The sequence below is a fragment of the Mollisia scopiformis genome (genome assembly GCF_001500285.1).
Source record: "Mollisia scopiformis unplaced genomic scaffold LY89scaffold_13, whole genome shotgun sequence".
NCBI lineage: Eukaryota > Fungi > Ascomycota > Leotiomycetes > Helotiales > Mollisiaceae > Mollisia > Mollisia scopiformis.
In genome coordinates this window covers 987,117-1,010,549 of record NW_017263593.1, presented here as the reverse complement: position 1 = coordinate 1,010,549, position 23,433 = coordinate 987,117, and the positions used below count along the sequence as shown (strand labels likewise).

The window sequence follows — 23,433 nt, the reverse complement described above, 5'->3', positions numbered from 1 at the left end:
CCCTTGTTGTAGGGTAGTTGAAACAATAAATCGGGCAATTGTGGTAAACACGCTTGTACGCCCGGCTTAGGTGGAACATGTTGCAGCCTGTATTTTTCTTTACGTGGCACCCCGCCGCTTCACGCTGCTCCACGCCATGTGTACGCCTCACAATATGTATCCATGATGCAGTGGCCACGTAGAACTCCAGGAACATTGCAAGTGTTCACCTCCACCTATGGGGCGGATTATCACTGCCACTTCTAACTTGGTGGTTGCACAATGATAAAAAATTATGCATGACGAAGTGCCAGAAGCACATGCGCTACAGCGGCAACGGCTTTCAAAAACTCTGGCTTCCACCGATTGGCTACCATCCCCCAGCGCGTCACCTGCCATACCTCCGTGTGAGGAAGGCTTGAGGAAGGCTTAGGGAAGGCTTGAGCATGAGTTGGACTCGGCGTCGACTGTCAGGTTGAACTCTAGGCTGTTTTGCTGGAACATAACGACAGCAACACCCGCATAGAGACAAATAAGTATACGTAGGAGAGCACTTTCGAATGATTCTGCCGCTACTTGAAATTGTTTCTTAGATAGGATCTCATAGGATGGATATATCCAACGACCAAACCGGAAACAAAGGCTCGGACCAAGGTTACGAATTCTATCTATATCCTCGACAAGCTTCAGGGAATTCGAGATTTGTCTTAGGCCCTGCATCAGAACAAGTATTCGAACGAGAGTTGATGGAGAACAATACTTTGTCCGAAATAGCCTTCCCTGTTGTCGAAATAGGAATGACGACTCACGACATGGGCCTCCAAGATCCTCAGTGGCCGCAAGAGCAGAATTGGCAAGTTGCTATGCGCAGACTGGGCTTTCCGATGTCGAATCTTGGACTCGAGACAGACAACATGGTCCCTGACGCTGGCGAGTCGCTTGAAACATTGCTCGACTACCATCAGCTAGATCCTAGTGGCGAATGGCGGCTTGCAACTCCACAAGACTTCCCAGCATCTAACACTGCACTCGGAATCCGACAGGAGCAGCCCCAGATCCTCTCTGCCGGATTTCGGGCTGATCCATGGCCAAAAGCTCTCGAAGATTATCTGATGGCGTCCAGGAAGAATGGTTGCACTTATCCCGAAATCAGTGCCAAAATGCTTCAAGAATTTGGCGTCGAGAGGAGTGCAAATGTTCTCCAGAAGAAACATCGCATGATCCGAGAACGTGATGCTGAAGAAAATGTGAGGCATCCCGTCGTACTTGCATACATACACGCGCTTGCTAACGTTGAGACACAAGGGAATCATGCAGTTTCTCAAAGGCGCTACACCAAGTCTTCTGCGTTGTCTTCAGGATGAGATGAACAAACTGGACCCCAAGGTAATGAACGAGGAGCTTCGCCAGGAGGTATGGGAAGAGCTGCAACGCAAGTTGCCGAAACTTGTTCACACTCTAGCTCTCCAGACGCGAATTGGGAACTAAGGTCTTGTTTCCTTGCAACACTTTTGGCATTCGGCGTTCTCGGCTCGGTACTTTAGCGAGTTTATATCTGATACTGGGTCTCAGTGGGCGACATAAGTTGCCGATTGCACACCCAGAACTCGGCAAACTATTTCGCCTACTGAAAGTCTGGGTACGATAGTGCAAGCCTATCGTAGTAGCATATGAAAATTGTTTGTTGTAACTCTTCTCGTTGTTCCAACTTCTAGAAATGCTCTAGGGACCAAGCGACATTCGCGGCTAAGACTTGTGGACTGTCGAACCTCTTCGAGCATCGCATGAGAATATCCCTCTTTACCAAATTGTCTTGGCAAAGCGCTTCTATGTCGCTTTCCCTAACTCTATCTTCAAGAACCGACGTGCCGTAGGTGAGGCCAGGATTTAGGTGGTTCTGATTCTTTCGCTATTACATATTAATCATATTCCTATACCTTCATGCAGCTAATACTAGTTACGACACCAAGTCCCACTATCGCAGTTGTGGTATCACGCATCCTCCAAATGCTTCCCCTCCACCTCATCACCCTTCCCCTCCAAAGAAAGCAATTGCGTACTAGCAAACTTCCTCGGCGGAACGCCTCGACTCCAAAGTTCATCCATCTCAATATAAGTTCTACCCTTAGACTCTGGAATCATGAAAAAGATAAACACGACTGCGAACACTAAAATTCCTCCAAAGACAAAAGAGATTTTGCCTCCCATGTTGCCTTGGTCAGGGTTGACAGCATAGGGCAAGCAAAAGGCCCAGATGGAGCCGCTGAGCCCGTTCATCATGGTTGATAGAGCTTGTGTTGGACCGCGAAGACGTGATGTTGGGTTCTCGGCGATGATGGGTCCTGCGCAGGATCCGATGCTTGCCTGGTAGACGAATGACCAGATGGCCATGAAGGCGACTTGAACCCTGTTCAATGAATTAGCATTCTGATATTGCTGAAGTTTCATGAGCCATAGCAGCAGATGGTAGTCAGGTCTAGGAATATGCTTACCAGATGGCATTAGTGGTATTGATGCAAGCCACGATACCGATCACGAGTAAAGTGACGCAAAGAATGCTGCACCCATAAAGTGCTGTCCCTCGACGTCCAAACTTCTCGACCAAAAACCAACCGCATATATTTCCAACGGCCATCATTCCACTAAGGCCGACTGTGGCATCGAACGCTTTTGCTGCAGACAAGCCGGCAAGTTGCATGAAGTCTATGTGACAGATCAATTCGGGTTATCGTCCATCTGCTTGTGGTATACTTACAGCTCATGTAACCGATGACCCAGGAATTTCCGCATGCATTCTGGATAAAGATTGTGCTGACCGCTGCCAAAGTTCTCCTCCAGTTCGCATGATTGAAGCATTCTTTGTATGAACCCGAAGTCTCATTCTCGGCTCGTTGAGAATCCAACGCTCTCTTGATCTCAGCAAGATGACCATCCACATCGTAATTGCTATTGTGAAGCCTGACGATGTTTCTTCGCGCCTTGTCGATCTGACCGTGAGCAACGAGCCAATAAGGAGATCTGCTTTATCAGCGGACATCACAATACGATCAATCCAAGACACTTACTCTGGGAAGAATGGTAAGAACGCGAGACCGACAGCAGCAAAGCCCCACTGCACAGCGAACAGAATGCGGTACGACATCGGTCCTGTATATTGGCCCAACGTGGTCTTTCTCATCACACCAAATCCGATCAACTGTCCAAGGACAATGGAGAAGTTCATACCCGACGTCAAAGCACCTCTGATAGCCAAAGGAGCAATCTCCGAAGCGTAAGTGGGTGCAATCGTCGTGAACACCCCGAGCGGCAAACCAGTCAAGATCTTGGCACCAAAATACTCAGCTGGGGTAGACGAGAAGTACTGCATGACGACACCTCCAATCGTGAAGAAATAAGCAGCGAATATGCAAATTTGCCGCCCGCATTTTTGAGCTGCGAAACCTGTGATGAAGCCGCCAAGAACAATTCCTTGTTTCGTTAGCTTATGAGACATCAGATTCTGAAGCCATGCATACCTCCGAGTGTAGCAGCTTGGAAGCCTAGTTGCCAGTTTGCGTCCACAACATAGTCCCCATCGTACGGTCTGCCGAAAGTCTGTCTGAAGGCAGGAAGTGAGATGACTGCAGATCCGGCCAAGGAGTCGTAGCCGAACATGCAGCAGATAAAGAAGGAGTAGAGACCTGGGATGATCAGCATGGGGATAAGGATCTGAAGCGAGTTGGCACACTTACACCAAATGACACCCCTCCAATTCTCTTTCAAGGCGTTCAGCCTTGTTTGTAAATGCTGATTCTCCTCATACTTTGCGACTGCTTCGGAAGTAGAGAGCGTTATTCCCGGAGCGCTGTCTTCCACTTGTGTTGTCGTATGTAATTCTTTCTCCATTTTGAGGTGAAGGATAGGAAGAGCAATGCTAGGGGAGATGGAGTAGATTGAACTGGAGATTCAAGTGATGAAGAAGAAAGATCGTCAGAAACTTTAGACCTCTTTATACATAAAGAACCCGACAGTCTGGATGGGTGTCCGACCACTTTGCGGAGATATGTGGAGAGAAAGATGGGAGAGGCGGAGACGACTAGTCACTCCAGCTCAAGCCTCAACTGAAGTTCATGCAACATAATTGGCAGGATAGGATGTGAAATTTCGTCTCGGGAATAGTCTCGCTGGAGAATAACCGGAGAATAGTGGAATGGCGTGGAAGCCACGAGATATAGGCCACATGAGCCAGGTTGAGGTCTCTGCAGGTGATAATATATTCCTTGGGGTATCGGTGGATACCTACATGAAAGCGGAGAAGGAGGAACAAAGTTCTGTGCCGTTTCATGCGTGGTACTGGCCTTGGGTCTGGGGTGTTCGATGTTGAAAAGGCGGGAGACACTACTGGAGAATATACGGAGAATAGAGAAACTAGCGCACCAAAACTCACAAAAGGGGGGCTCGCTTGATGTGCATGACTCGAATTACTGGCCAATATTGCCGAGAATCCGCTCTACAGACTGCATCGCATTCCACTTCCATCCTCACTCGGAGCACCGACCCCATATCGGATGAGGACTCGCAGAGAGCTTTGGAATTAAACTGTTTGCTTGGCACTGGAGAATTTCGGAGAATATGGGGTACGAATCACTTGACTCGTCTCCTTTTCACGAGGCGATAAACACCGAGCAAAAAGAGGTACATCAACAATCGAGACTGCACAGCTCTGGGTCTTTGTAACATGGAATGAAACTTTCCAACCATGACGCAATTGACCAACCAGTCTAGCGACGTTGTCATTGACACTCTCCTGACACAACTCACTCTCAAGGAAAAGATCTCCTTCCTTGTTGGCGCCAATGTATGGGAGACTGTACCCATTGAACGGCTGAATATCCCATCTTTAAGAGCAAGTTACCACATCCAATTGTGTGAGCCAACACTGACACCTTTAGCTATAGGTCACCGATGGACCCAATGGCGCCCGTGGAAGTCAATTCTTTGACGGTACAACAGCAGCCTGTTTCCCAGCATGTGTCTCAATCGCTGCCACTTTCAATGGTGACTTAACGAAGCAAATCGGTATAGCTCTTGGACAGGAGTCACAAACAAAAGGAGCATATGTACTTCTTGGGCCGACAGTATGCTCTCATCGCTCACCACTTGGCGGTCGTAATTTCGAAGCCTTCTCCGAGGATCCCCTTCTTTCTGGTGTCCTCGCCGCCGAGTATGTCAAAGGGCTTCAGTCTGAGCGTGTTAGTGGGACCATCAAGCACTTCCTTGGAAATGAACAGGATACGAGGAGGTTCACTGTGAACGAGATAATCTCGGAGCGAGCGTTGAGGTAAACTGTCTTGACAATTCCAGAAATTGAGGAGATTAGACTGACAGAAATCAGAGAAATATACTTACGACCCTTCGAGATAGTCATCAAGACTGCAGATCCATGGTGTCTGATGACCAGCTACCCGAAGATCAATGGCAAACACGTTGACACGAGCAACGAGTTCTTACAAAAGATTCTCCGCGAGGAATGGAAATACCCTGGCCTTGTCATGAGTGATTGGGGAGCAACTACGAGCACCGTGGAAAGTCTCAATGCCGGGTATGTAGTATGCCTGTTCTGTTTCACTTGATTAATAGATTCCAGCCTCGATCTGGAAATGCCAGGGAAAACTAAATGGCGAAGTCTGGAGCAAGTCAAGCAGGCTCTCGAAGCTGGTACATTGACTGAAAGCACAATTGAAGATCGTGCACGAGCTGTACTCAGACTACTCAAGAAAACGGGAAAATTCGACGATCGCAAGGATGACATCGTCGAAACAGCTGTTGATCTACCAGAACATCGAAAGTTGATTTGTCATGCGGGAGCTGAAGGTATCGTGTTGCTGAAGAACGCAGAGAACATTCTGCCTTTGGATAAAAGCAAGTGTAAAAAGATAGCCCTTCTGGGACCCCTTGCGAAGTATCCTGCGGCACATGCAGGTGGCAGTGCGTCTTTGAATTGCCACTATAAAGTGTCACCATTCGATGCATTTTCTTCCCGACTTGGTGAAGATACTATTATCGCCTATTCCAAAGGTAAAATTTCACAGCATATTGCTAGAGTGTGATTACAAGGAATATCGTTCAAAGACTAATGAATCATCAGGTGCTCACATCTTCAGGGTCCATCCAGACATGGAGAAAGAATGTAAAACTTCCACTGGGAACAACGGTTTCGAAGCCGAGTACTGGAAGAATTCTACATTTGAGGGCGAACCTTTCCACACAGCTGAATTTGCTCGCGGATCCTTCACCACATTAATGGACACCGCCGTAGAAGGCAAACTAAGCGTACGCTTCACAACCACTTACACTCCGACCGAGACTTCAAGCCCGTACTTAAGCTTCAGTACAATGGGTCCTTCAAAGATGTACGTAAACGATGTCACCCTCTTCGAACAAGCGGAAGCCACCAAGGACTCCATGGCCTTTCTCCTCGGCGTCCAAGACGAGCTCCACTCACAATATTTATTCGAAGCCGGAAAATCATACAAGATTCGAATAGACAACGTCTCCTCCCCCGAACCAAACGGCGAACTCTATCTACTCGACGGACAGATCGCTGCGCACCTTGGTTTCATCCCGCAAGTTGAAATGGAACTTGACGTCCTATCCGAAGCCACAGAACTCGCAAAAGAAGCCGACGTAGCAATCGTCTGCGTCGGCAATACAGCGCAGTGGGAAACTGAAGGCCAGGACATGGACGATATGAATTTACCAGCAGACGGTTCACAAGACCGTCTCATTGCAGCAGTCGCTGCTGTCAATCCTCGCACAATTGTCGTCAATACGATAGGTGTGGCGGTCACGACTCCTTGGCTTGATTCCGTGCCTGCATTTCTGCAAGCTTGGTATGCGGGACAAGAATCCGGGAACGCGATCTTTGATGTGTTTGGGATGTGAATCCTTCGGGGAAACTGCCGATTTCGTGGCCGAAAGAATATGAGCATACTGCTGTGTATGGCAATTTTGGGATGGATAGTTATGAGTCGAGACAGGTGGAATATGTGGAGGGAGTCTTTGTTGGATACAGACATTTTGATCGGATGTGGGGTACGGAAAAGGAGGTGAGATGGCCTTTTGGGTTTGGGTTGAGCTATACAAGTTTTGAGATTAGCGGTGCGAAAGTGGAAGGTAGTTTGGAGGCACCAGGTGGGCATGGTCCAGTCATCACTGCGGACATCAAGAATGTGGGAGGTTTTGCTGGCGCCGAAGTTGTTCAGGCATATATATTGCCCCCGAAAGCCAGCGACGATCATGTCATCAAGAGCCTGGTGGGTTTTGCGAAGATGACACTTGAACCCAGTGAGATAGGAAGGATAAGTATCGATGTGAACGTGTTACAAGCGGCGTATTGGCACGTCGAGAGCAGGAAATGGAAAATAAAAGCTGGTACTTACAAGCTTTGGGTATCGACAAGCTCGAGTCCTGATGATCGAAAAGCGGAATTGGAAATAGTTGTAGAGAAGGCGTTTTTCATAGATCCTTGAGATACATACAGTACTTCCCTCACATACCATGTATCTACCCGTTCAGACATGTCTGAATACTGCCTGAACAAAAAGAATTAAAGCGAAAGTGCTGTACAAAACATATTATCCCCTATTTCAAAAGCTCCTCCAACTCACATACATTTCTTAACCATTCCCACCTATCACAACCTGCGCCTGCCGATTCGCATAATCCAGACTAACAAGAATCCTCAAAAACGACGCCATTAGATGTTCCTGCCCACCGACCATCTCCTCACTCGGACTCCCACCCTCCCCAAACCCATCCACACGCTCTTCACTGCCTTCCAACAAACTCGTAGCAATCTCTCGGATCTTAATCACCATACTTTCCCCATGACTCTCTAGTGTACTATGCGAGCAAAAGTTCAGCACCTGTAATGCCTGTTTCGCGATCTCTTGGCGATAACTCCGTAATCGTTGCGCTTCTGTGAGTAAGGTGTTGGGTGATTGGGGTGAGGGGCTGGGCGGCAGGAGATTGAGGTAGCGGTCCAGGATCCAGGATTGGAGGTAGAGTTTTGTGATGTAGATGTTGGATTTCATTATATCGAAGTGGCGGTTTGTGTGGGGTTGTAGGATGTCGAGCTCGGCCGGGATGTCGTTTAGGACGGGAGATAGGGCGTTGAAAGTGCGGAGAAGGGAGGCAGGGGAGAGGAATTGGTCTTGGTGAGGGGAAGTGTGTAGGAAGAAAGGATTGGTGGAATGTACGGAGAGGAGGCCGAGGACGCAGAGGAAGACTTTTATCAAGGTGACGAAGCCAGTGATTATGGGAGTAGGTCCAGAGGAAGGCAAGGTAGTCGAGCCTTTAACAAGCTCTTCGTCTGAGAGGGTGAGAGGGACAAGGAATTCCCAGTCGGTCGACGTGGGACTTTCACCTAGTAGAGTGAAAGGCTCTTTATGAGACATGCGGTCAGTGATTTGGTCTAATTGCCCATAATGTAAGCTCACATTTGAACGATGTAAAGCATCCAGAATGCCCTCTTGTTGATTTCGATTTCTATAGTAGTCATTTCCTTGTACCCGTTTTCGTGGTAAAGACTCAGTGACCTACAACAATGAATACTCTCATTAATCAATGACCACGCTCTTTTAGGGCATTGAGTGTAATGGCTTGCCATTCCAAGCAGAAGCGAGCAGTTCATATCGTTCGAAGACGGATTATCAGCCCAGTCTGGTGATGTGGCGAGCCGACTAGCGATTACCAGTTGGTAAGCTCGACTAACCATTTCTCTCGAGCTTTGATAGTGTCCAGGGAGGTAGATGCTTGCCTTGCGAGGAAGAGAAGAAATCGTCATCGCACATATCGAAAGGCATAGGCAGAGAAAACGGGCGTCCTTGAGGTAGAGACATTCGGAGACCTGGGAGTTGAATGATGGGACATGGATTAGAGGTGCTATAGAATAGAGATTCTCCAGAAATTCTTCAATAATTGAGTGGAAAGTGGTCATTGGACATAAGTCCTCGATAGTTACGGATGATGCAGCATTGGGTAGAAGATAGACTCGAGCATCTCCACCTGATGTGTCATTTGGGAGACCCGACGTCTTTAGCTGTCTGAACTTCTCGAGATCTCTACAGATCTTGTCAGCGGAGTCAACTATGAAGAGACTAGACTGACCTCTGAGGGCGTCCTCGTCGTTTGCGTGTGGTCTGGAAAGTGCAATAGAGTCCAGCGGTCACACACCCAGCACATGATGTTGCATCGGTCCATGTGCACTAACTGGCGTAAGCATTGCGGCTTCAAGACGGAGGACTGAAATTACCTTGATCTTTCGATCTCGACAGCCATCACACGCTTTCCTTGAAATATGTTGCCCCCGTCGAGACGACATGGTGCCACTGGTGATTTCCAGAAGGGCGGCCCATATCATAGATGGGAGCAAATATAATTACACTCATTATTGGGCCCCATGATACGGATCTTTTGATGTTCAAGTTGAAGTTCCATCAAGTGGGGTAGTGGGTCTCAGGGTAGCTTGATTCCTGCAGGGTAGGTTAGCCGAGTCCCGGGTGATGGCTCGGGAATGCAGTATTATAATCATGTCTTTGTGATGATTTTGTCTGCTAATTGGCGCTTTAGACTATTGTTGATTCAAGTTCTAACATTCTCTATGCTTTCAGGACCCCGTTGCCTCTTTACGACTTTTCATCCTTCTTCTCCTCCCCTAATGGCGTCTCAACCTCCTCCTCCGTCCCCGCACTCTCAACAGAACTGAAACTCGACTCCCTCGCCGCCTCCCTCTCTTTCTTCTCTTCTTTCTTCTTATCCATCCTCACCCTCCTTTCCTCCCTCCACTTCATTCCGCACTTCAACTCAGCAAGTAACATCGGACTAGCAAGCGCACAAACAAGACTGATGAATGTAAAACACCAGCCTCTCCCCATTCTATCAATCATAATATTAATGATTCCCGTACCACCCGCACCAACAAAACATCTCACCAAATTATTCGCTGCCGTAGCAGTCGACGGGCTCTGAGGATAAAGGTCGACGACGAGGGTACTAAGTATATTGAAGGAGCCATTGACGCAAAGACCAATGAAAAATTGGAGGATCAGAGGTGCGGCGAGATTAGCGTTCTTCTCAAGAGCCCAGCCGTAGCAGAGAATGCAGGCTAGGCCTGTGTAGAGAAGCGGCCAGATGATTTCCAGCCTCGCTCTTTCGATAGGGAAGTGGCGGAGGTCGTCGCCTCGTTTGCGGTCGATGGTGAAGCCGATCTGTCTTGCAACTTTCTTGTAATTGCGGTCTAGTAGTCTGCCATTGACGAATGAAGCGACGGCACAACCGCAGCCGAAAGGGATGTAGCAAAGACCGATTTGCAGGTCGTTGAAATGGTATATTTCTTGGAACAGTGATGGGATCGAGGCCATGATGTCATAGAAGGCGGTATAAATGAGAGAGTTGTAGAACAAGACCATAGCGACGTCTTTTTCCATAATGATGTAGACTGTCTTAAGTGGGTTAGGCCAGCGAAGCTTGCGACCCTTAGCAAGCTCTGCTTGAGCAAGACGACGACCTTCGGCTATTTCGGTTCGAGAGAGCTCCCCAGACTTCTCTTCCTTGCGGTGTTGCCACCATTCGAGCACAGTCATGTTCCAACCTTGCGGTGGAATAGAGCCGTTGCCTACTACATTTCGACCGCTTTCAGGGACAGTGAGGATGTACGGTACCAAGAAGCAGCCAGTGAAGATGACCAGAAACCAGAAAATAGACCGCCATCCCAGGAACTGAGCGAGGATACCACCAATAACTGGGCCCAATGCTGGACCCATCATCGTCCCAGCTCCAACGATGCCCATATATGTTCCTCTTTCAGAACTTGTCGATACATCTGCGACGACACCGTAGCCCAGAGCAATTGCACCACTGCTCCCAGTACTTTGCAGACATCGAAGAATGAAGAGTGCTGCATAGCTGTTTTGCAACGCCAGACCAATGTTGGCACCCATATATATAATGAACGCAATGATATAAGCCGGTCGTCTGCCTGCCATATCTGCTAAGTCTCCGAACACTGTCGGCGCCAATCCTTGGAAGATCATGTAGGAGGTAAGAGTCAAGTTGATGAGTGTGGTCGATACATTGAGATCCTTTCGCAAAGGGTTCAAAGCTGGGAAATAGATATTGGCTGATGTAGGTGAAATAAAAGCTGCCCATGTAACCATTACAACAATGTATTTCTTCTTAAAATTACTGAATGCCGAGTAGACAGGTCCAGTGGTGACGGCTGCCAACGCCTCAAGATCCTGGGCCTCATCTTGAACAACTTGAGTTTCTTCTTGCTGTCCATGAGTTGTGTTGGCTTCCTGGAGTGGTTCTGAATGTGGCTTTGCTGGTTCCTCAAAAACAGCGCCTTGAACACTAGCTCCTATCTCTTCTGCCTTCTCTGCATCTCCAAGGTAAGAAAGGTCTTGAGCCATAACAACGAGAAGTGTAACATAGCAAGTACTATGGAAAAAACAACAGCAAGAGCAACTGTTGGCCAAAGATGGAGATCCCACTTACCGTCGAAGGACATGCACGATATTTCTACACTTGGAAATAAAAAGGTTAGACCCGGCGATCCACCTTATGGTCCTCAGACTTTGTGCCCATTGTATTGAAATGCATGAGCATCATTGGTTCAAGCTGCCCCTCTCGGCACAGAAGAGCCGTCCGCCGCCAATAACGCTGCTCGTGATGCATTAAAGGCCATCGGACTTCCTAACGAGATTAGATAGCAAGTTTGCGCCGTGGGTGCAGTCCGGAGTTGTTAGTACGGCAAGATTAAAATGTGGATGATTGAGAAGAAAACTCTCCATAGAAAATCCATGTGAGATTGTTGTTGAGAAGGAATATTTAATTTGCAAAGAAAGAAAATTATTTCAAGGGAAGGAATGACGAATGCTCCCGAAAGGCTGAGAATGACCCCTGTCACGGAAGCTTCCAAGCGAACAAGCTACCGATTGTCAAAAGCTGGCATCTCAAGATATGCGCGTCTGGGACATCACAATGCATACCTTAGGGCCATGAACAACGTTACTTGCTGACGACCTCACTTTTGTTGGGCACATTCTAATTTCGCCATGACCGACATTACTCCTCTCCTTAACCAGTTGCTGAAGAGCCACGATGCTCCGCCTACAGCAGACCCGGCCCTGACCTTGGCACACATCGACAGCTTTCTGAAAGAAGCCTACGAAATTGTAACTCTCCTTCGTGTCTCTTACTGAATCCTATACTCACCATTGCATAGAATGCGGGCATAGCTTCACTAAATACTGAACTCAGAGGCATACGACAATCCTACCTTTCCACAGCAGCACCTCCCAGACGAACCGTCACATCCTCGAAAGACAAACAATGGAAATACTTGACAGATCGCCAAAGAGACCAGATTGATGCAGAGACGAAACAGTTACTGCGGGACCTAAACGCCCGCATTCGGATGTTGTCAGACGCAGAGTTGGTACGGCAGAACACCGAACAAACAATACGGAAAAAGAGGTATGCAAGATTAGGTCTGGGATCTCTAGGAAAATGGGCTGCCGGCGGAATTGGGCAAAGCAAGACACTGGAAGAGCAGCTCGACGAGGCAAAGGCGAATGCAATTTCGATGCATAGAGAAAACGTGCTGTGGTATTTACGGCAGAAGCTACAAGAATGTGGGACGTTCCAAGCCTCCATGATGGAGAAACGGATACTGCGTGAGATGGAGAAGAATAAGAGTACACTCGCCAAGTCACGGATGGAAAATATACCCAAGTTCTCATTTGATGAACCGATATCTCCTCAGATGCACGCATCTACATCGAAGGCTCATTTGGAAGCACAAGAGCTTTATCCAGAAGAGGAGTTGACAGCGGAACAAATCCAAGTCTTCGAGAAACAAAATCAGGACATGTTGAAACATTACGAAAGTACACTAGATCAAGTCAGGTAGGTGCAGCATCTGGCGGCGGACCATGTGGAGATGGACCCGAGATCTAATCTAACATGCTATATTTAGGACGGCGGAAAAGTCTCTCATCGAGATCTCTGAGCTACAGACTCAGCTTGTCAACAATCTGGCAACCCAGTCAGCACATATTGATCAATTGGTAACGGACTCGTATTTGACGACTGAGAATGTTGGTGGTGGTAATAAGGAGTTGAAGAAGGCCAGTGAGAGGAAGAGTACGGCGAAATACGTCTTCTATGCCTCTTGTGGACTTAGTCTCTTCTTGGTGGTATGGGATTTAGTTATTTGAGATACTAATACATTCATTGCATCTGTGAAATAAGGAACATGCTATTGATCATTGTCAGTGAGGTCGTGGGCTGAAATGCTCATATGCATGTCTCCAAACCATGGATTCTTGTGACCAGTAGAGGGATCTGGACTATGTCGAACTTGCTCTTTCTACCGGAGCGCCACGGCACGGACAGATGAAACGGTGGTATGTCATTTGTAGTGTGATCTTAGTTTTCTTGCCCAGTTAAAGTGGATGATGGTGTAGATATCATCAAGCTGCTGTAAAATCATCATGACTGGTAAAATTTGAACATTAACTGCAATGGAAAGATACCTAGGTACCATTGTCAAAGTTTCACCATAGCATAAATACCTTGGCTTTAAATATTATCCTAGATTATCTGTCCAAAGTATGAAGATTGAAGAGCACGAGACCTCTAAAAAAAAGCTCGTACATTGTCTTTTCGCCCAACAAATCTTTCAGAAAGAAAACTCTTCCCCTTTTAATAATCACCACGCCTCGTGATGCTCAGAGCCAGTATGCCTCATTGTTGAGCCCTCATAATTGCTTCTTCGGGGAGTTTTCCACCACATGTTCCATATGGGGTAATGCAGTACTTGTTCTTTTCGAAACAAAGCCGACTTGCTTTTTTCACATGTAAGACTTTTGCTGGGTCGGCTCCTTAACGGCTGTGCAGGTGATGCCGGGATCTGTCAGCCACCAACTTGGGGGTATTACATTACCCTCGTGATATTGGCAGAAATGCAAGAGGCACATGCCTCCCGTCCATAATAATAATTCCGGTATTTCCAAAACGATGGCAATCATGAAGTCATTCCCTAAGTCGCGAGCTACCGCGTTGCCTCGGTCCGTACTAGTCTGCTGCAAGCAAGCATTCCCCAGAGCAGAGATAAAAATGGTCCGTTTGCCCCTGGCCTGGGAAAAAGGAAGGCGACGACGGACGAGCCACTATCATCCGACCCCAGATTGAGACGAGACAGGCGAGCGAAAGTCGCTCAGCATGACTCCTACAAACACAAACCACCTCTCCCCTCCCTCTTCCTCACAATCACACTCCTCTTCTTCCAACCTCCGACTGCAAAGCATCACCGGCCACATGTCTCCAGCAATGGCTATCTCCAGTTTCCCCGCGGACGCGGTGCCCCAAGCTCCAGAAGATCCCCTCTTTGGATTGATGGCGGCGTACCGGGCTGACGATTTCGACAAAAAAGTTGACCTGGGAATCGGTGCATATAGAGACGACAACGCAAAGCCTTGGGTTCTGCCAGTCGTCAAGAAGGTATATTCATCATCATTCTTCCCTTCTATCTACTTGGAATCATGCTGATAGCTCTACTCAGGCAGATGAAATCCTCCGATCTGACCCTGCCTTGAATCACGAATATCTTCCTATCGCCGGTCTCGCAACCTTCACCGCAGCGGCAGCCAAACTTATCCTAGGAGCAGACTCACCAGCTCTGACCGAAAAACGAACCTCATCTACACAAACAATCTCCGGTACAGGAGCTCTGCATCTCGGTGCTTTGTTCCTCTCGAAATTCTTCCCCGGTCACCCAACCGTTTACTTCAGCAACCCAACATGGGCCAATCACCACCAAATCTTCTCCAATGTCTCAATGCCTATCGCCAGCTATCCATACTTCTCGAAATCAACCAAGGGACTCGATTTCGAGGGCATGAAGCAAGCAATTGCTGACGCCCCCGAACGCTCCATCATCGTTCTCCACGCCTGCGCCCACAACCCCACCGGAGTCGACCCCACACAATCACAATGGAAAGAACTCGCCGTTCTCCTCCGAGAAAAATCCCACTTCCCCTTCTTCGACTGTGCATATCAGGGATTCGCCTCTGGTGATCTGGCAAAGGATGCTTGGGCAGTCCGATACTTCGTCGAGCAAGGCTTCGAGATGTGCATTGCACAATCTTTTGCCAAGAATTTCGGTCTGTATGGTGAGCGTGCGGGATGTTTCCATTTCGTCACAGGACCGGGTGCAGATGCTCAATCTACCATTGGTAGAATTGCCTCTCAATTAACCATCCTCCAACGATCCGAGATCTCGAATCCTCCCGCCTACGGTGCCAGAATTGCTGGATTGGTGATGAATGACGAGGCTCTGTTCAAGGAGTGGGAACAAAATCTCAAGACAATGGCAGGCAGAATTATTGACATGAGAAAGAGTCTGAGGAGCAAGCTGGAGGAGATGGGAACTCCGGGCACATGGAACCATATCACGGATCAGATTGGCATGTTTTCATTTACGGGGTTGACAGAAAAGCAAGTTTTGAAGTTAAGAGAGGTATCTCACGTCTACATGACGAAGAATGGACGCATTAGTATGGCGGGTCTGAATACGCACAATATCGACTACTTCGCGAAAGCAGTCGACAAGGTAGTCAGGGAAACTTAGGGAGGAGCGAGTTGAGATTAAGGCGCTGCGTTGAACGGATGGATGGTATGACGATGATCATGACTCGGAGCAAGCACGGACGGATGGAATGGAAGGGATGAAAGGAAAGGAACGGAAAGTGAGTTTCGAAACAGCATAACGGGCAATGCTTTCTTTCTTTCTTCTTTCTCATTTTTATTTGTGCATCATCATCATCATAGATCCGAAGTGTGATTAGAGCAAAAACGGGATCTCTCCTCTGCAGATAAAACAGATAATAATGGGTGGTACCTCTCCTCTTCTTTCACAATAACATCAACAACAAATCATAGAATTAGATTTCTTCGGCACAGATACATAGAGGACGGGAAATAGATCTCCTTCCTCAGCTGATAACTAGCTGTTGTGTAACATCTTTGACTGCTGATATGTGGGATGGTGTGATGTGACTTACGGCGTGTTTTCGTCAATGTACAAGCCTAGGAACGTTGTGTAACATCGTGACTACCAGTGTTTGAAAATAGTTTTTAATTTTCAAGGTGAGAGGAACTGGATTTATTGTGGAGGGAGAACGGAGGAGCAAGTCCTGAGCCGAGCGGGGGTATATCGGGATGAGGCCGAGCGGATTCCGTGAACTTACTCTGTGTTCCAATATTTTGATGCATGAAGGGAGATGTTTGCGGAGAAGGGTGGGGCTGCCTTCTGCATGCAGGTACGGGGTGTGAAGGGTTGCGGGGAGATGTAGCTTTCTAACCACTTTCTCTTTACTTGTGTGGTTTCTTTCTGAAGATAGGTATATGGGGATTTAGTGTTGATATTTAAAAGACTGCTTCATCAGACTTAATGCTTAGGCTAGTCCAGTACTTTTCTTCCAGCTCTTTGCGCATATTGCGCGAATCGTGCGAACAGCGCGAAACGCGCCATTCGTGCCAAATGCCAGAGGCACCCTCTGTTCATGATATTCCAGTCATTCGTACCAGTCAAAGATCTGATATCTTACAACAATTTTCAGCCAATTCCCCCTTTTCATCCCATAATATTGCCACGCTATCGACGACTTTCCCGTTGTCAAGATCATGGCTCACACTTTGAGTATTTTACAAAAGTCGAGTATCGAAGTCGGGGCATTAATACCAGCTATCACAGCTAGTGTCGACGACTTGCGTGGCTGTAGATCGTGAGTTCTCCGGCCTTGGGGAGAGGTCGGCTTGTAGAAGTGGTGTTCTGGGGGCGAGGCAGTTGTTTTCATCATCCTGAAGGGGAAGTGGATGCTTCCGGGCATCTGTTATAAGCGTGCATGTTATTCGATGCTATAGTGATTTACTTACCATAGATAGAGTAATTGAATCAGCACTCTCCAAAGTCTCGAGGTGACTGATTTTGAGTCGAGTACTACCTCATCTCTAACCAAATCCGATCGTCTCTCCAGCTAGAGTATCTGACACTTGTTAAAGCACTGGTACTTTTAAATCTATTTGGACAGCTATTCAACTTCTCAAATCGGGATCCTGTTACAAAGAAAAGATCCCAATTCAAGCCACGATGTTCAACTAAATCCCGATTATTATTAGTACAAAAATGTACAAACTGGATTTGGACTACCTGAAGATCATAATGTCCAAAATAAGTTCTTTTATTCGAAGGGTCAAATGCTTGACCTACCTGGACTTATAAATTCCGCAACAGCAAGGAGATTGAAATGTTTCTCACTTTAAGACATCAATAAATCACAGCTTGGAATATCAAATACTCATGCACTGTACACTTTGTACAAACAGCCACTGGCGAAGTACTATACGACATGCTCTTGAAATCCCATCTAGATGTCCGGATCCGTCCTAAATTCAGACATCCACAAACGCCAAGCTCAAGCCACCGCCCCTAATCCCTACTAAAACAACGCAATCATCTACTCATCATCCATTTCCTCGTCACTGTGCTCGAAGTAATGACTTCGCAAAGCAGTCTCACTCTTCCTCGCCGCACCTCTCTTCAGAGTCTTCCTTAAGCTGTCTACTGTAGTCCTAGCTTGTCGACCTGAAGCTCGTTTGGCCGGTGTTTTCTTGGGAGGCTCTTCAATTTCTGAGTCTAAATCTGAGAGAGTGGACTCGTCATCGTCATCTTGCTCGCTGTCCTGGATTCTCGATTTGCTCTTGGAGGCTTTCTTCGATGTTGGTGTCTTTGGCTTCGGTACTCGCTTGGCAGGCGTTTTAGCTTTAGGCTTCGCTGCTGAAGACCCAGGAGGTCTACCGCGTTTCTTCGGTGCAGGAGCTTCGACTTCGGATTCTGGATCCTGCATTTCAACATCTTCTTCAGAAGCATCAGCTACGCCATTCTTCGTGATAGGTTCTAGTGACTGCGGTGTAGCATATGCCTGAGCATTGCCTGTCGTCGAAGGTTCATCATGGCCTTCGACCACAAACCCTCCGCCTTCCTCCTCCTCATCATCATGCTCTTGAACAACTGGGAAGAAGGACGGATGACGCTCTTCAGGTTCTTCAGTCTCGAATCCTTCTGGCAGGAAGCCGCCAGCCATTTCCTCATCACGCTGATCCATGATCTTCTTCTGAGCTTCTGCCTCGGCGTCTTCTGTCCTCTTCTTCTTATTCGCGAAGGGATTGAGTACATCTGTGTCATCATCGCCATCACCACGCTCCTCTTTGAACCTCTCAATGATACGAAGACCCATCAGCATCTTTCTCCACAGGCCAAGAGCTGCCTTGCGACGCTTCTCGTCTTCTTTTCTGACTCGTTCTGCCTCGTCTTTGTGCCACTCGTCCATCATAGTCTCGTAGTGCTCTTCAGCTACTACGACTCCTGTGATGACAGGAACAGCCATCCTGTGACCGAACTCGAAACCAGTGACTGCTTCGGCATAATCGATACCTAGACGCTTACAGATTTTGACAGTACCTCGCATGGGTAAGTGTACAGCTCCTTCGGGGAGCATACTGTCGACGTAAAGATCGATGTTGCCAAAGTTGTTCTTTGGAATGATACCATTCTCAATCGGTGGAGGAATGATCCAATCCGTTTGGTCCCAGCTATACAAGCCCTGGAGTACCTTCTCACCACTGGCATTCTCGGCTTCGGCAAGCTCACGTCTGCGGTTGGTCGTTGCAGCTCGATAGGGAACACGCTTCAGCGGTTCTTCGCCATCTTTGGGAGCCCGACCTTCTTTGTGCCAAGTCTCGATACTCTTGCAATTGACAACATCTTTTCTCAAGTAAACCTTCTCATCAGTCGTGACTTCACCCTTGCCCTTGATTGTGAACATCTTGACGTGTTTTGCAGTAGGCACCAAAGCTTCTTCTCTCTTGAAATGTCTTTCGAGGACAAATTCAGGAGAGGATTTGTAGTATTGCAAAGTCTCTTTGCCTTCTTCGACCTCTTTCTTTTCTGGCTTTACACGCTTGAGGTCAGTAGCTTCTTCATAATCGTCGATATCTGTACGAGGACACTTTCTTGTGCCACGGACATAGCTGCTCATAACAGTTTTGAACCAGTCGTATTCCTCATATCGCTTGATCTTGCCGTGTCGATTGCGTATAGCTATCTTCTCGGCAGGATATCTATATCCCTTGGTTCGACCTGGCCATACATGTTTCTTCAAGTACCGAGTTGTGACATCTTTGGCAGTACCATCAGAAGAGTGACCAATGATGTATGCCGTGACCTGTTTCCCTTTATCCGCTGCCACTCCTCTGGTCTCAAATTTCTCAATGGTCTCTCTGCCAGTTCCCACAAGATGTAGAACAACCGCATCGACTGGCGTATATGTATTCGTCACAGGAGATAAAACCTCGCTCCAGTAATGAGGGAATGGAAGATCCTTATCATAAGATAATGAGGTTGCACGGACTTGCTTCGCAGGCGTGATGTCAATCACAGAATCATCATCTTCCTCATCAACAGCGGCTTCAGAGTCAGATAAGTCTATTGGGGCATTCTTGAGACCATTTCCCCTCGAAGTACGTCTAGAAGGTTTCGAAGCAGATTTGCCCGCAGTTTTGCCCTTTCTCACTGACTTAGGGACCGGTGCTTCTTCTTCCTCGACAAAACTCGCCTCTTCATCTAAATCTAATGGCTTAGGAATAGTCTTGGCTTTGGATTTGGTTGGAGCTTTGGCCTTCTTTGCTGGCTTCGATATAGGCTGCGGTAAAGGCTGTACTTCCTCCTCCTCAGCGCTCGTCTCTTCATCAGAAGAATCATCAGCTGCATTTGACTTCTTTAATCTTCGAGGATTACTTTTTGAGGCTTCCTCGCTTGCACTCCAACCAAAGCCTGCAGGTTGAAGACTTGCAACCAGTCTCGTTTCTAGACCAAGAACTCGTAGCAGAGCAGTGAACAGCTGTGCGCCGACATCCCGACTGCCCTCCATAATCTGAGCACATGCCCGGAACTCTTTGATATTTCTTATCCGTTCGCCATGCCGTTCCGGATCGTAGTTCTCTTTAAAAGTCTTGGATGCCTTGTCTAACCGTTGCAGAGACATGTATCCCAACTTTCTCAGACCCGGAGCCGTGATCCGAAACTGACTTTTCCAATATCTCCTGAGCTTCTCGAGCAGATTGAATAATGGATCGCCAGCACTCATATTGACTTGCCCCTCAGCTGTAGGCCGTGCTGATGCAGCCCAATCACTCTGACGTCTCGAATTTGCCTGCTCTCCCTTCGTAGTCTTCGTATCCTTCGTCTTGCCCTTGCCTTTCCCTTTTCCCTTAGGGATTCCATCCTCTCTATCCTCCTTTACTTCCAATCCGCTATCTCGTTTCCACTTCTCAACTGCTTCCAGTAGAGTTTTGGGCAACTGCTTGACTAGAATCTCTTGCACTTCTTTATCACAGCACCATCCGTTCCGAACGGCATTGTGCCACATTAAAAACTGGACGTGCATCTTATGCGTGTCAACTCTAATGCCCCTCTCGATCTTGCTTGGTCCCTTCTTCGTCCCAAATGGATTTGTAATGGAAATCCTTGTATCCTTCGTCAACGTCAACTCCAGATCACCCGTAGAAATATTCGCAGATGCTCCAGGGGCAACGTTCGTATCCACATCCTCAAATTCTATGTCTTCATCCTCATCATCGTCTTCCTCTGCCGCAGAGATCTTCTGTCGTTTTGCATTCGGCACATCTTCAAATTCCTCGTCAGACAGTGAGGAAAGCGAGCTCTCGTCGTCACTCGTAGCAGCCAGTTTTTCCAGCATAGCTTTGCCATGTTCCGCAGAGCGCCTGGTGCCCGTTCCGGCGTCCAGGTCATCAAAGAGCGTAGGCTTCCTGGGGGTGGTTGTCACGGCTTTGCCTTTGCCCTTGCTTTTGGCTGGAGCAGGCCGCGAAGGTCCTGGCTCAGGCGTCGGCGATCGCAGACGCTTTCGAGGCAGGAATGGAGGCATGTTAATACATATCCCCAGTATCCGGTCTGGCAGATGCTGTGTGTCGCGATTTGGTATTTCTTCACGTCGCGTTTTGGATGGGGAACTTTTTGGAACGCAGCCTCTCGTGAGGTCATCACAGGCTCTAGCTCAGGTACAAATCTACAGGGGTCCTTTTGTGGAATATCAATATCAGTATCAAAGTTTTGCTTCATGTATTCATTTGCCTTCGCGAGTCGTCTGTCTATCAATATAATTCCCATATTTCCTGGTATATCTGAACGCCGTCCAATGCTCTATCTCTCTACCCTATAATATCTACCCCTCAATCACTGGCAGATCTTCCACTATCGTGCCCATGCCTCTTTCTCCATTGTCTGATTCCATTATCGATCTCTTGCCTTGTAACTCCATCCCTGACCAGGTACATGGTAACTCCCAAACTCTCCACATTCCTGTTTCGAGCTTCGTCATCAAAGAAAAGCATTTCCTCATATCTAAAGCCCGTCGCTCTCTGTAACTTTGTGAAGTGCGTAATCTTCGAGCCAGGATATATTTCCAGGTGGTCAAAGTATTCGATCGCTTTCCTCTTCTTGCCTTCCGAGCCCTCTTGTATATGCAATAGTCGCAGCATTTCTCGACCGAGGTCAGGAGCTGATGTTCGAGATGCAGCACCGACTTTGATGCCTCGTTCACGGAGATTGTAAAGAATCGAGGGGACGTCGGAGTAGAAGGCAAAGTTTTCGCCATATCGGTCTTTCGCAGAGTCGTGAGCGGCAGAGGCTTTGAGAGGAGGAGTAACGTGTGTATCGACCCAGAAGGGCCACAGTGTATAATCTAGATCAAAGACTATCATCTTGGGAAGAGCGCCATCTGTGAAAGTTTCTGGAGGCGCGAGTGTCGATTCTGCGGGTGCAGCCCCTTGCCCCATTTTCTTGACCATGATCGCAAGAAGATATATCAAAAGCAGCAGATTGACTCGTGTCGCGGTGAAGACTTGAGAGCGAGTTTGAGAAATCCTGAATTGATCTTGTGCTGGAGGTTTTGAGGGGTCCTGGTGCAATGCCGAGTACAGGGATGCGACGTCACGATGGATGGAAGCCAAATGCATTTTTAAGCTTAATCCCTGTGTTCCAAATTAAGAGAACAAATTTCTTCTTCCCGAACAGTCACAGTTTCGTCTTACATCTCACAGCCACTGCCATCTCTATTCCTCTCTGTTCGTCTCTACTTTGACTTTGCACTCTCTAAGCTTTATTGTGAAGGTCAGACATCCATATTCTCAAGCTGCAAACACATTCCGGACATCCATGATGCATTCATTAGATATCCTTGCAATGGCTGCAGCGGAGGTGCAACGAAAAGAGTCTCTCGAATATGCCCCCGAAAGTTATTACATCCGCTCTCCACGATCTTCAGATATTCCCTTACTAGAGAAAGTCGAACGTTCTGCAGCAGAAGTCTTCCTCACAGTCAACCTTGGATTCCTTCTCGATCAACCAACAGTAGACCCATACTTGCTTGCTTCGATGGCAAATTCAGGTCACCTCTGGATCGCAGTAGACAAATTCGACCAGCCTATTGGTTTCCTCGGAGGCCAATACCTTGAGGGCAATTTCCACATTATCGAAGTGTCGGTCGCGAGATCATATCAAGGGAGAGGCATAGGAAAGGCTTTGATGGCGACAATGGTAGACCAAATCAGAGCAGAAGGATACAAAACCATCACTTTGACGACATATCGAGATCTGCCATGGAATGCACCTTGGTATTCCAGAATGGGATTCGCGGAGGTAAAATCTTGGGACGCAGGAAAAAGCTACGAGGACATACTCGAAGAGGAAGCACGACATGGTCTGGATATCAGGAACCGATGCGTTATGAGAAAAATCCTCTAATTTCGAATTTCCTCCCTTGAAACCCAACTTCTTGGGCATGATGATACGACGAAAAAGAAACTGTTCCCCAGACAAATAAAAGCCACACAACCGACAATCGAAGACTTCGGGACGGCACGATCTGCCATGGCCAGAAAAAGCAAGCACTGAGATTTCCGTGTCTTGCTTTCGGCAGAGCTATATTGCATCAGTTGAGCGTATACTTTGGACATATTGCTGAGAGTTTCAAGACAGTCATGTATCCCTATTTCTCTCTCCTTCACGAGGCTGTTGTCTCAGCTCTTTCGACATATTTAGGAGGGAGGGATACAGTTGAAAGTATCTGGGGGAAGGCTCGGACGATTGCGATTGGTTTTCGATTGTCGGGCGACATCGAACATCTCTGTGATGATGGCGTGGCAATATCGTCAACAGGATTCGAAGAGAATTATTGCTAAACGGACAGAAGAACGAAGATGTATGAATATTAATATTATGGCGCAATTATGTAAGGACTTTTGACACAATGACACTTTGCGCCTTATCAA

At 47.6% G+C, this 23,433-nt stretch overlaps 10 protein-coding genes across 10 annotated transcripts; 5 read left to right on the top strand and 5 right to left on the bottom strand.

The window, feature by feature from the left end:
* Nucleotides 1-587: 587 nt before the first annotated feature.
* On the top strand, nt 588-1,467 carry LY89DRAFT_782750 (uncharacterized protein; the record flags this gene model as incomplete). Its single annotated transcript, XM_018222616.1, has 2 exons — nt 588-1,226; nt 1,285-1,467. 2 exons carry the CDS (start codon nt 588-590, stop codon nt 1,465-1,467), a joined length of 822 nt encoding a protein of 273 aa, XP_018070856.1.
* Nucleotides 1,468-1,971: 504 nt separating this feature from the next.
* Nucleotides 1,972-3,864, bottom strand: LY89DRAFT_647123 (general substrate transporter; the record flags this gene model as incomplete). Its single annotated transcript, XM_018211943.1, has 6 exons — nt 1,972-2,386; nt 2,472-2,682; nt 2,735-2,997; nt 3,045-3,447; nt 3,495-3,659; nt 3,711-3,864. 6 exons carry the CDS (start codon nt 3,862-3,864, stop codon nt 1,972-1,974), a joined length of 1,611 nt encoding a protein of 536 aa, XP_018070855.1.
* A 766-nt stretch (nt 3,865-4,630) lies between these two features.
* On the top strand, nt 4,631-7,490 carry LY89DRAFT_707719 (uncharacterized protein; the record flags this gene model as incomplete). The annotated part of the gene is made up of 6 exons (XM_018217631.1): nt 4,631-4,864; nt 4,917-5,299; nt 5,354-5,560; nt 5,606-6,036; nt 6,107-6,888; nt 6,948-7,490. The coding sequence occupies exons 1-6, from the start codon at nt 4,718-4,720 to the stop codon at nt 7,488-7,490; spliced, it is 2,493 nt and encodes an 830-aa protein (XP_018070854.1). The 5' UTR covers nt 4,631-4,717.
* A 728-nt stretch (nt 7,491-8,218) lies between these two features.
* On the bottom strand, nt 8,219-9,540 carry LY89DRAFT_84873 (uncharacterized protein). Its single transcript, XM_018223457.1, has 4 exons — nt 9,275-9,540; nt 9,130-9,227; nt 8,460-9,083; nt 8,219-8,404 (listed from the first exon to the last, which is right to left on the bottom strand). The coding sequence occupies exons 1-4, from the start codon at nt 9,380-9,382 to the stop codon at nt 8,383-8,385; spliced, it is 852 nt and encodes a 283-aa protein (XP_018070853.1). The 5' UTR covers nt 9,383-9,540; the 3' UTR covers nt 8,219-8,382.
* Nucleotides 9,541-9,570: 30 nt separating this feature from the next.
* Nucleotides 9,571-11,845, bottom strand: LY89DRAFT_647120 (MFS general substrate transporter). The gene has a single exon (XM_018211942.1). It carries the CDS (start codon nt 11,430-11,432, stop codon nt 9,648-9,650), a length of 1,785 nt encoding a protein of 594 aa, XP_018070852.1. The 5' UTR covers nt 11,433-11,845; the 3' UTR covers nt 9,571-9,647.
* Nucleotides 11,829-13,492, top strand: LY89DRAFT_685451 (snare protein syntaxin-like protein 18/UFE1). Its single transcript, XM_018215089.1, has 3 exons — nt 11,829-12,197; nt 12,248-12,930; nt 13,001-13,492. The coding sequence occupies exons 1-3, from the start codon at nt 12,078-12,080 to the stop codon at nt 13,239-13,241; spliced, it is 1,044 nt and encodes a 347-aa protein (XP_018070851.1). The 5' UTR covers nt 11,829-12,077; the 3' UTR covers nt 13,242-13,492.
* An 863-nt stretch (nt 13,493-14,355) lies between these two features.
* Nucleotides 14,356-15,655, top strand: LY89DRAFT_586788 (PLP-dependent transferase; the record flags this gene model as incomplete). Its single annotated transcript, XM_018209388.1, has 2 exons — nt 14,356-14,526; nt 14,588-15,655. 2 exons carry the CDS (start codon nt 14,356-14,358, stop codon nt 15,653-15,655), a joined length of 1,239 nt encoding a protein of 412 aa, XP_018070850.1.
* Nucleotides 15,656-17,296: 1,641 nt separating this feature from the next.
* LY89DRAFT_685449 (Rad4-domain-containing protein) lies at nt 17,297-21,102 on the bottom strand. The gene has a single exon (XM_018215088.1). It carries the CDS (start codon nt 21,027-21,029, stop codon nt 17,544-17,546), a length of 3,486 nt encoding a protein of 1,161 aa, XP_018070849.1. The 5' UTR covers nt 21,030-21,102; the 3' UTR covers nt 17,297-17,543.
* A 231-nt stretch (nt 21,103-21,333) lies between these two features.
* On the bottom strand, nt 21,334-21,939 carry LY89DRAFT_586365 (putative magnesium-dependent phosphatase P8B7.31; the record flags this gene model as incomplete). The annotated part of the gene is made up of 1 exon (XM_018209363.1): nt 21,334-21,939. One exon carries the CDS (start codon nt 21,937-21,939, stop codon nt 21,334-21,336), a length of 606 nt encoding a protein of 201 aa, XP_018070848.1.
* Nucleotides 21,940-22,163: 224 nt separating this feature from the next.
* LY89DRAFT_685448 (putative acetyltransferase) lies at nt 22,164-23,278 on the top strand. The gene is made up of 2 exons (XM_018215087.1): nt 22,164-23,083; nt 23,139-23,278. Exon 1 carries the CDS (start codon nt 22,346-22,348, stop codon nt 22,904-22,906), a length of 561 nt encoding a protein of 186 aa, XP_018070847.1. The 5' UTR covers nt 22,164-22,345; the 3' UTR covers nt 22,907-23,083; nt 23,139-23,278.
* The last annotated feature ends 155 nt before the right edge of the window (nt 23,279-23,433 follow it).